The sequence below is a fragment of the Piliocolobus tephrosceles genome, chromosome 15, assembly GCF_002776525.5.
Source record: "Piliocolobus tephrosceles isolate RC106 chromosome 15, ASM277652v3, whole genome shotgun sequence".
Classification (NCBI taxonomy): Eukaryota; Metazoa; Chordata; class Mammalia; order Primates; family Cercopithecidae; genus Piliocolobus; species Piliocolobus tephrosceles.
Window position 1 is genome coordinate 17,325,095 of NC_045448.1, and position 12,685 is coordinate 17,337,779.

Consider the following 12,685-nt stretch of genomic DNA (forward strand, 5'->3'; position numbering starts at 1 on the left):
TATTGAGATCCTCAAACTATCCTAGATTTTTCCAGTGGGCACCCCCTTCAAGCTGGATCATGTGTCCTTTCATCATGACTCCCCCTTTTTTCTTGAGCCCTTCCTTCCTTTCTGCCATAGCATGAGGTTCATCTGTACCTTCCCCGCCCAGTTCTGGAATCCGCCATTTCTCCATGGAGCCCTGGTTCCTTTCTGCGGGGAATGGTATTTAGAAAATAAGATTTGTGTGGTAAGTCACTGGCCGTGGTTTCAGAACATCTTTGCTCCCTAGTAAGCCTAAGGCTCATTTCTCTGGTACTCTTTTCCTTCCTATTTCCCTCCCTGAACTGCATTAAATTCCCACACTAGAAATCACTGATAGCCTGAGTTTCCTTCTGCTGCCACAGCAACCACTGCTAGCTGGTTTTCAGAGTTTTCTATTAACTTTTCTTTCAATACAGATATGTATTCATTTATTGCTCCATTCATGGGATGTCTAAAAGAGACTGTTGTCATAAAATGGCAAAGTTCTGGCTGGGTACGGTGGCTCACGCCTGTAATTCCAGCACTTTGGGAGGCTGAGGTGGGCGGATCACAAGGTCAGGATATTGAGACCATCCTGCCTAACACGGTGAAACCCCGTCTCTACTAAAAATTAAAAAAAATAAGCCTGGCATGGTGGCGGGAGCCTGTAGTCCCAGCTACTTGGGAGGCTGAGGCCAGAGAATGGCGTGAACGTGGGAGGCAGAGCTTGCAGTGAGCCGAGTTCGAGCCACTGCACTCCAGCCTGGGCGACAGAGCGAGACTCTGTCTCAAAAAAAATGGCAAAGTTCTCCAGAGTAAAGACATAACAATTTTAAAAATTAGGTCACTTTCACTCCCCTTCTAAGACTGAGTAAACAATACGAAATATGTAAGTGGTAAAGAATCATATGAAGGTAATACAGGCATACTTCAGAAATACTGCAGGTTCAGTTCCAGACTACCACAAAAAAAAGTGAATATTGCAATAAAATGAGTCACACACATTTTTTGGCTTCCCACTGCACACAAAAGTTTTGTTTACACTATTGTTGATATTTTGACTTCCTCCCATGAATCATAAATGTTCTTAATGGTATCTAGAATGATGAGTCCTTTCCAGAAGGTTTTCAATTTACTTTGTTCAGATCTATTGAGGAATCACTATGTACAGCAGCTATGGTGTTAAAAATATATTTCTTAAATAAAAGACTTGAGAGTTAAAATTACTCCTTGATCTATGGGTTACAGAATGGATGTTAGTAGGCATGAAAACAACATTTTCTTCTTGTATATCGTATCAGCTCTTGGGTGACCAGGTGCACTGTCAATGAGCAGTAACATTTTCAAAGAAATATTTCTTCTGAGCTGTAGGACTCAATAGTGGGCTTAAAATATTCAGTAATCCATGATGCTATAAACAAATGTGCTCTCATCAGGCTTTGTTTTTCCATTTGTAGAGCACATGCAAAGTAGACTGCATAATTCTTAAGGGTCCTGGGATTTTCAGCATGGTAAATAAACATTGGCTTAAAGTCATTAGCTTCATTTGCCTCTAATGAGAGATTTGGCCTGTCCTGTGAAGCCAGGCACTGACATCTCCTTTCCAGCTACGAAAGTCCTAGATGGTATCTTCTAATACAAGGATGTTTTGCCTGTGTTGAAAATCCATTGTTTAGTGTAGCCACTTTCATCAGTTATCTTAGTCAGATCTTCCAGATAATGTGCAGCTTCTACATCAGTGCTTGCTGTTTCACCTTGCACTTTTACATTACAAAGATGGCCTCTTTCCTTCAACCTCATGAACAAACCTCTGCGAGTGTCATACTCTTCTTCTGCAGCTTCCTCACCTTTCTCAGCCTTCATCGAATTGGACAGTTAGGGCATTGCTCTGGATTAGGTTTTGACTTAAGGGAATGTTACAGCTGCTTTGATCTTCTATCCAGACCATTGAAACTTCCTTCATTTCAACAATAAGGCTGTCTAATTTTCTTATCATTAGTGTGTTTACCGGAATAGCACTTTTAACTTCCTTCAAGAACTTTTCCTTTGCATTTACAACTTGGCTAACTGGCACAAGAGGCCTAGCTTTTGGCTTATCTTGGCTTTTGACATATCTTCCTCATTAAGCTTAATCATTTCTAGCTTTTGATTTAAAGTGACAGAAATCCTACTCTTCCTTTCACTTGGACACTCAGAGGTCACTGTAAGGCTATTAACTAGCCTAATTTCAATACTGTTGTGTCTCAGGGAGCAGGGAGGCCTAAGGGGACAGAGAGAGATGAGGGAATAAATGGCCAGTCAGTGGAGCAGGAAGAACACACACAACATTTGTTGATTAAGTTTGCTGTCTTATATGGGCACAGTTTGTGGCACCCGAAAACAATTTCAACAGTAACAAAGATCACTGATGACAGATCACTACAACAGATTAATAGTAACGAAAAAGTCTGAAATATTGCAAAAATTAAACAAAATATGACACAGAGACATTAAGTGATCACATGCTGTTGGATAAATGGTGCTGACAGACTTGGTTGAAGCAGGCTTGCCATAAACCTTCAATTTGTAAAAAATGCAACATTTGTAAGTGCAATAAAGTGTACTGCAGTAAAATGAGGTATGCCTGTAAACTGTAAGACCAGTACTTTACAAAAAACCTTTTAAATACAAATTTCTGAGTAATGATATAAAAATAAATCCTACTGCATCTGGAACAGATTTATGTAGTAATAGAGATTGGGTTTATTCTTCTGCCTGAAACTAAAATACGAGACAAAATACATAAAACAAGCGTTTTCAGACTCTGGCTATCTTCGGGCTCCACATTTAATTCTAGTTCTCTTGCCACTTCCACCACATCTGCAGTCACTTCCTCCACTGAATCCCGCAAAGATAGCCAAGGGGGTTGCAATTAACTTCTTCCAATCCCCTAGAACAGGCAGTTCTAGTCAAATGATCTCTGAAAGATAGGAAACAAACACTGAACCCTACCAATGCCCCACATTGCTCTTTACCGAAAGAGGACAAGGGAGTAGAAACCAAAGTAGAGCTGTTGCTCTTGTTTGAGGAGCTGGAGCTGGGAGTCTGGGGAGGCAAAATAAACTTCAGAGGCTCTACAAAGGGTTCTGTTCCAGTCTTGAGCTGAGTACTGGTCAGTGCATACGTGTGAGGACACCATTTGAGGCTGGGAAAAGAAATATCCAAAGGAAATAGAATTCCGACAGCTCACACACGACCAGGAATAGTTATCATATAGGTCTTGGCTACAGCGAAGACCTCGTGATTCATAAAGTATCGGGAGAGTATTCAGAATAGCACTGCCTCAGAGGTAGGAAAAAATTAGCCCGCAACCAACGGCTGCTCTAATCTCATCTAACAAGGCTTAAAAGTAGCCTCAAAAGGGTATAAATGGGTCCTATTCAATTCAAGTCCTACTAATATGCCTGTAAAACTGAAAAAGGAATTTCAAAAACTAACCTATGGTTTCACTAAGGAATATAAGAGCTAGGTACAATTTTTTTTTTTTTTCATTTGTACAGGCTTAAGATGGTAGAATTTTTGGTGTAAAGACAGTTTTAAAAAGCATATTACTGAGGGAATTTGCCTGGAGAAAAACAGAGGCAAATGGAAGAACTAGGGCTGTCTCGGATTCGTGTACATTAAAGGGCCATCCCTCCCTATCAACTATCCTCTGTTTATTTCCGCCACTTGTTATCAGTTGGAGTCAATCTATCTTTGTGAGTCTGTACATCTCTGGATATACTAATATCCAGTTTCCCTAATTCTGTATTCATTTATCCAACCAACGTATATTGGTATGTATCAGGTACGGTTATAGAAACTAGAGATACAGCAGTAAACAAAACAGAGTTTCTGGATTCATGGAGCTACGTCATTCTAGTAGATTACGGTAAATCAACTGAGGTATTACCTTTATAGTTCCTACCAAATGCTTGTATCCATTAAAAACATGCAATAGCCAAGGGTAAAGTAGGCTATTTTAGAACCAATGAGTTCCCTTTCAAAGGACCTGTTTAAGCATAAAGGACCTATTAAGCATAAAGAATATCTAACAGAGTGGAACAGTTAGATAAGCTCACTATAAAGAGTCCTGCAGATTCAGAATTGTCTGATTAAATTAGAGAATCCTAAGAACTGAATAACAAAGCAAGCATTAATAGTCTTTGCTATAAGAGAATTATATAAATAATGTGAAAACAGAGAAATACAAAAATGTACAATACATAGTAATGTTTTCCAATGTACTTACCTTCTAAATTGTTGATATGTTTTGAATCTGTGGTCCATGATTTCTCCCAATAATTTAATAAACTTTTTTAAAGTCCTTACTTTATTATCTAGATCAAGATAGGTCTCTCTTGCTTCTTGGTACTGCCTATTATATAAACAAAATATTACGTAAGAAATATGCCACACGTAAAAAACGTAAGAGTAGAATCTGAAACAGATTTAACTGGGAAGAATAGGGAGGGGCAGAGAGTACTAAGGGGACCTAGCAGCAGTCAATTTCATAAATTTCCAGTGAAATTACACTCCCAGAGTGAAAGGGTGGTAGGAATGAGAGAGTACTACCGAGACAGGGAAGGAACAAGGTCCAAGCCCTACAGGAGGCAGAGACAGTGTGTGAACAAGTACCCTGGTGGGGCCTAGAGGTGGCAGATCTTAGAGAATGCCAGCAAATACACACCTTCAAAAAGGGAAGGGGTCACACTGGAAGAAAGGTTTCCTTCAGTAACAGATGCCAATAAAAGAAAAAAAGAACTCAAGCCAGCATTAGAATCCACCCTCCCCTGTCCTAAACAAGATAAGATCAAAGAGGCAGAGATGGCATGGCTACTCAAAGTGCTATTACAAAAGGCAAAAGCCTTTTACTGTGGCAAGCCTATAATTGAATTAGCATGAAAGGCAATGCTGGTCGAGGCTCCCACAGCTACCCTTCCCATTCTCCTTCAAATAACTGGTCCAGGAAAATTCAACTAATTAAAAAAATAAGTAACAAAAAACGCTGGCACAGCATCCAGATATTTATGGGGAAAATATGAAAAAGAACAGCAAAACTCTCCTACAGACAAAGAAAACTTATTAGAACAGTGTTGCCACAAAGCAGATGAAAATTATAATTGAACATCATAAATTAAAACAACAAAAGAGGCCAGGTATATTGGCTCATGCCTATAATCCCAGCACTTTGGGAGGCCAAGGTGAGAGGATTGTTTGAGCCCAGGAATTAGAGACCAGCTTGGACAATATAGCAAGACTCTATCTCTACAAATAATAAAATAAAAATCAGCCAGGTGTGGTGGCATGTGCCTGTGGTCTCAGCTACTCAGGAGGATGAGGCACAGGATCACCTGAACCCAGAAGTTCAAGGCTGCAGTGAGCCATGATTGTACCACTGCACTTCAGCCTGGGTGACAGAGCAAGAGCCTGTCTTAAAGAATAAAAACAAACAAACAAATACAAACATCAGACAAGTGCTACCAGGAAGGAATACCTCAAAGCAGACAAAAGAACTGAAAGAACAGATAAACAAAAGAAGGTAATCATCAGACAAGAGGAGTAGGTAAAGCAAGAGAACCCACAGGCAGGAAGGTAGGAGGGCTAGAACCTCCTCCTAAAAAGAATACACACAGATATGAAGACAAAATGAGAAGACGCATAGGAGAAAAGAGAAACGTGGAAAACACATAGATGGAAAAAAACATAAATGAGAAAATCAAGCAAAATGAAAAAAAACAGACAAAAGGGTTAGACAAAATGATAACTAGAGAAGATATAGATATCCAACATTATAAGTAAAGGCCACAAAAAAAACCAAAACAATGAAACAAAATATTTTAAAGTAAAATTCAACAAAATTTTTAAGAACTAAAAGACTTAAATCTAAATATTGAAAAAGCAATGTTTAACAACAAAAGAATCACTGAATTCTAACATTCTGGACAAGTTACAGGACATAATAGACAAGCACCAACATAAACAAGATGCTCAGGAGAAAACGTATGAGCTAAGGATTTTATATTAGGCCAAACTATCCTTCAAACATAAAAGCTAAAGACAAATTCTTATCAACTTATAAAACATAGAAAATATTCATACACACTATCCTCAAGCAAAAGAGAACAAACAACTTTTCAAATGGCTGCATCGTCATGTGGAAAAAGACAAAACCTATTCCTCACACCATACATGAGAATAAACTCCAAGAAAATCACAGATATGTAAAAAATGGACATACAGAAGTACTAAAAAATCATAGGTAATTAGAACATGTGGAAAAAGGAATAAGAAAAAAAATTGTAGGTGAATATCTCCATAACCTAGATGCAGAGAAAAGCATTTTAACTACGACCCAAAATCCAGATGTAATCAAAGAACGACAAATTGAACCAAATAAAAATAATCTTTTCATAGCAAAAAATATATATGCAAATTCAAAAAAGAAATCAAGAGAAAAATTTGTAATATTTGGCTAATACTCCTCATACACACATATATGTTAAAAACTTAAACTTTGAGGGGAAAAACACTATAGAAAAACAATTTTAAAAAAGAATAGATAATTCACAAGGTATAAAAATGATTCTTAAATACATGAAAAAATGTTAAGTTTTATTCATAATGATGGAATGTAATTAAAGTTACATTAATATACAATTTCTCAGCCATCAGACAGGCACAAACTAAAAAGCTTAACTATATACTATACACTTTGTTGGCAAAGTTGGGGAAAAAGTATCCTCTCTTATACAGGTTGAGCATTCCTAATCCAAAAATTTGAAATTTGGCCAGGTACAGTATCTCACGCCTGTAAGCACTTTGGGAGGCAAAGGCAGGAGGATCACTTGAGGTCGAGAGTTCGAGACCACCCTGGCCAACATAGTAAAACCCTGTCTCTACTAAAAATACAAAACTTAGCTGGGCATGGTGGCAGGTGCTGGTAATTCCAGATTCTTGGGAGGCTGAGGCAGGAGAATTGCTTGAATCCAGGAGGCAGAGGTTGCAGTGAGCCAAGATCATGCCACAGCACTCCAGCATGGGCAACAGAGTGAGACTGTATCCCAAAAAGCAAACCAAAAATCTGAAATTCAAAATACTTCAAAATCTGAAACATTTTGAGCACTGATAGGATGCCAAAAGTGAAAAATTCCACACCTGACCTCATGGGACAGGTTGCAGTCAAAATGTAGGCACACAATGCAGTTTATTTATTTAGTGTCCCCAAGGGAAAAGAGACCTTCCTAGCCCCCTTCAGCTGTGATATATCTTTTCTGTACATGTATGACATACATACATGGTAGATATATATGTCACATTTTTTACTAAGTACTTACGTGTGAATAAGTGTAAGAAAACGATTGCTTATATAAATTCAGAATCAGGAACGACAGTGATGTCAAACAACCACAGATTGTTTACATGGACGGCTAAGATAGTAACACTTTCACTTTCTAATGATTCAATGTATACAAAGTTTGTTCTGTGCACAAAATCATTTAAAAATTACATAAAATTACCATCAGGCTATGTGTATAAGGTGTATATAAAACATAAATGAATTTTTGTGTTTAGATTTAGGTCCCATCTCCAAGATATCTCATCAATACGCCAATATTCCAAAATCCAAAATCCAAAATACTTCTGGTTCCAGGCATTTTGGATAAGGAATACTCAACCTATACAATGCTGGCACAAATGCAAAAATGATAGATAGACAGTAGAAGAGAAGGTCTGAAAATATCTAACAAAACCACTTACACATTTATGCTTCAAACTAGTAAAGTCACTTCTGGAAAATTACTGTGAAGATACAGATTTGAGCACTGATATGATGCCAATAATACACATACACACAAATGTGCGTGCATGTGCAAGATAATTCATTGCAGCATTATCTGTAACTGCAAAATACTGGAAATAACCAAAATGCACACACACAGAATGATTGAATAAACTATGGTACAGATCAATGTGTGTGTGCAGACTCACAAAACAGAGTACAACGAAGCTGTAAAAAGAATGAGGAAGATCTCAATGAACTGATACAGAGTGATCTTCAGGTATATTGGTGAATGATAAAAGCAAGATGGTTGACTACCTTTTATGAAAAAAAGTAGAGGAACCATGGAAAAAAGAAAACACATATGAACCCGCTTACTTTCACAAACAAATAAAAAACATGAAAGATAGAAAATAAAAAAGAACTGTTGCCTATAGGGAGTGGGCCAGAAGAAATGGGGTGGAAAGGATGAAAGGGAGAACACATCCCTAAATATACTTTTGTTTATGGCTTTGACTTGTGAAAACATGTTAATTTCTACATATTCCCCTCGAAGAGAAATTACATAAACAAGGATTAGAGAAATCTAAAATTGAATACAAACAAAAACAAAAGCATTTCTAAATCAAGACAATAACTACAACAATAAAAACCTAATCCAAATAACTTTAGAACACAGTAAATTTACTAAATAGTAGAGAAAAAATAATTGCAAACACATCTTGAATGTTTTTCAATAATTTTCTTTTTGTAGATATATATTGTGGAACTGAGTAAATATTAACATTGTTGAGAGCCAGAGTTCCTCCCATGGAGGAAAAAAAGCAGAAACAAGGAATAGGTTAAGGTTAAAATGCCCTTTGTGGGATTGGACTGCCACTGGAGACACCAATACAAACTCACATTTTTAGTTCTGTTAACTGAAAGGTACTAGAAGAAATGCTACTCCAGCAAAAATTAGCACCCCTAAAATCCAAATTTTGTTTTTAGGTATCATTCCTTAAAAAAGGAACCAGGGCTCTTTGGAGAAGTGACTGACTTCAAGGCTGGGTCAGGTATAGAATGAGCTTGAAACATTCTGTTATGTCACAAAGTTTAAAAATGCTATTTAAAAAAAAGAAGAAAAGCATGTTAAGAAAATGCAGGAACCAGCTTGAAGAGCCTCCATTTGACCAAAGATGAAACAATTTAAATCTTAAAATAGGCCATGCAGTGGCTTATGCCTATAATCCCAGCACTTTGGGAGGCTGAGGCGGGAGGATCACTTGAGCCCGGGAGGCAGAGGTTGCAGTGAGCCGAGATCCTACCACTGAACTCCAGCCTGGACAACAGAGCGAGACCCTGTCTCAAAAAAAGAAAATCTTAAAATAAACATGGACTATAAATGACTACAGTCCATTGAGTAAAACAGAAGTCTGTAAAATTAAATTAACAAGGAAACTGAACGCAAATAAAAACATTTCCAAATCAAGTCAATTAATAACTGTAACAGTAAAGAGAGAAAGAAAAATTTAATCCAAGTAACTTTAGAACACAGTAAATTTACTAAATACCAGAAAAAAAATAATCGTAAACACATCTTGCAGACGGGATTTGGCAATAATTGCAAAGCCCATATTGCAAAGGCAAGTAAATAAATTAATAAATAGATAAACTGGAGATAACGTAGGCTCTTCCTTTCAAGTGACTGATAAATATGAAGGATGCAACAGAATTGAAAAATCCTCATTTTGCAAGCAGTATAGTAAAGATTCGTTCAGGTAAGAATCATTAGCAGATGATAAATCTAGGGATGAAAATATGATAAAAAGCAGGATACTGACAGGGTTGCAAAGTGTCTGTCTGCAGAATGTTTATTAGTTGCAAGGAAAAAACAGTAAAGCATACGACGGAAAAACCAATTAACGCCTTTACTTTTGCTTTTGCTCAGGTTACTAAATTCACTGAATAAATTAACAATGAAAATCAGAAAGAACATCATAAAGCCACAATAACTAAAACAGTATGGTTTTTTAACAACTGCCCGTGGCCAGATGTGGTGGTCAAAATTAACATCATCAGTGAGAGAGACAGAGAGAGAGAGAGAGAAAGAGAGAGACAGAAATAGATAGATTATGTGCCTCTGGATGTGATATCTGGAAAAAGATACATCATCATTTCTGTGGCATCCTGGCCAAGAACACATATGAACCTAATTATGAGAAAAAATATCATATAAAACCAAAACTAAGAGCATTCTGTAAAAGAGTATGACAAATGAAATACACGACCTTAGACTGCATCTGATATCGTAGGAAAGACATGGAGAACTGTCAACATTGGAATTGGACTACAGGTATCAATGTTAAGTTTCCTGAACTTTATAACAGCATTGTGGTTATGTAAGATAATACTCTTATTCTTAGGGAATATATTGAAGTACTAAGAGGAAAGGGTCATGAAATATGAAACGTACTTTTGAATGGTACAGAAAAAAAAATTTAAAGAAATGTGAGTGCATGTATATGTGTGCATGTATACATGCTAAATATATATATGGCTTTTCAATAATGTTTGACGTTTTATGATTTTTGATAGAGCTCTCCCTCAGTATCCGCGAAGGAATTGGTTCCAGGGACCCCTGTGCAGATACCGTGAATCCCTTTTATAAATGTCACAGTATTTGCGTATAACCTATATACATCTTCCTGTATACTTTAAATCATCTCTCGAGATTACTTATAATACCTAATACAATGTAAATGCTATGTAAATAGTTGTTTTACTGTATTCTGTATTTTTTTTAATTTGTATTATTTTTTACTGTTGTATTCTTTTTTTGTTGTTTTTGAGATATTTCCCCCCGTCTTTTCAATCTGTGGTTGGTTGAACCTGTGGATATGGAACCAGCGGATACAGAGAGCCAACTGTATTTATAATAATGGATGCATGTCTATGGCAACTGGATCTAGGCAATTTCTCTGTTCAATACACTATTAATTCCAAATGGGAAAATCTACTAGGGTTAAAATTTTGTTTGAGCTCCAGTTGCCTCTTAAATCATTACTGCAATTATTTTATTTTGTAACTAATAGAAAGAGAAATGTAATATGTGAGTGACTAGCAGACCATGGGATTAAAAATTGATTTTCCACAGAAAAATAAATAGCTTTTGCTCAGGTTACTAAATTCACTGAAAAATTAACAATGAAAATCAGATAGAACATCATAAAGCCACGATAATTAAAACAGTATGGTTTTTTAACAACTGCCTGTAGCCAGGTGTGGTGGCTCATGCCTGTAATCCCAGCACTTTGGGAGGCTGAGGCAGGTGGATCACCTGAGGTCAGGAGTTCGAGACCAGCCTGGTCAAAATGGCAAAACTCCAGCTCTACTAAAAATAAAAAAAAATTAGCTGTGCGTGGTGGTGCACGCCTGTAATCCCAGCTACTTGGGAGACTGAGGCAGGATAATCGCTTGGACCCAGGAGGCAGAGGCTGTGGTGAGCCAAGATCGCACTACTGCACTCCAGTCTGGGTGACAGAGGAAGATTCCATTTCAAAAAAATCAAACAAACAAAACAAAAAAACAAAAAAAAACCTACCTGTGAATATATATCACAAAATTAATTTAATTTAAAAAATCTGCATAATGTACTGAAAATTTAAAAAGTACATGAAAAGGTTACAAAAAAATAAATATAAATAAATGAAAAGATGTTCAACTTCACTCAATCTAAGAGAAATGTACATTAAAATTACAGTTAATTATTTTTTTTGGGAAATCAGCAAAAAAAATCTAAGGACACACACTGTTTAGGCTGTAGGGAAACAGACACTCTAATACATTGCTAATGGGAATGCAAAATTAGTAATCCTTAGAAAGGGAAATCTGACCATATGGAGCTTATACTATTAAAAAAAAAAACCCTGAGTACATATAAAATAACGCACATTCAGTTACTGTGTTCCACCATTTGCAATAGCAAAAGATTAGATTAAAACTCAACTATCCATGAAAAGATTATTAAATACAGTGAAATTATAAAAGACACTGAGGAAATATCTATGTACTGATACAAGATCTTCAAGATATATCACTAAATCAAAACAGCAACTATTCACAATAGCCAAGATATGTGATCAACCCACATGTCCATTAATGAATGAAGAAAGAAAAACGTGTATACATACACACACACATACACACACACACACAAACCCCAGAATACTATTCAGCTATAAAAAAGAATGAGGCCAGGCATGGTGGCTCATGCCTGTAATCTCAGCACTTTGGCAGTCTGAGGCAGGCAGATCACCTGAGGTCAGCAGTTCAAGATCAGCCTGACCAACATGATGAAACCCGGTCTCCACTAAAAATACAAAAATGAGATGGGCGTGGTGGCATGTGCGTGTTTGTAATTCCAGCCACTTGGGAGGCTGAGGCAGGAGAATTACTTGAACCCGGGAGGCAGAGGTTGCAGTAAGCCAAGATTATGCCATTGTACTCCAGCCTGAGCAAGAGGAGCAAAACTCCATCTCAAAAAACAAAAAAAGAATGAAATCCTGTCGTTTACAGCAACATAGATGGAACCGGAGGTCCCTTATTAAGTGAAATAAGCCAGGCACAGAACAACAAATCTTGCATATTCTCACTCATACACATTGTATGTATGTATCAAAATACCATACGTACCCCACTGGAGTATGTAATAGCAACAAAATTACCTGGTCAATTAAAATTTCGACAAAATATGTTGACATACCACTAAATGTTTTTCAGAAAGACATTAATGATAACTAATACACTATATTTCCTACATATTGTTTACAGATCATTTCATTTAATCTTCAGAACAATCCCCATTTTGTAAATGAGAAAATTAAAGTTCAGAGAGACAGG

General features: G+C 36.8%; 1 protein-coding gene across 3 annotated transcripts in view; it reads right to left on the reverse strand.

Moving 5' to 3' along the window:
* The window catches only part of SMC6 (structural maintenance of chromosomes 6), an 89,658-nt gene that overhangs the window by 16,443 nt on the left and 60,530 nt on the right, over positions 1–12,685 (reverse strand). For all 3 annotated transcript variants that reach the window (XM_023199436.1, XM_023199441.1, XM_023199444.1), the window contains exon 23: positions 4,274–4,399. In XM_023199436.1, coding sequence (XP_023055204.1) covers positions 4,274–4,399 — 126 coding nt within the window. The remainder of the gene's footprint in view (positions 1–4,273; positions 4,400–12,685) is intronic.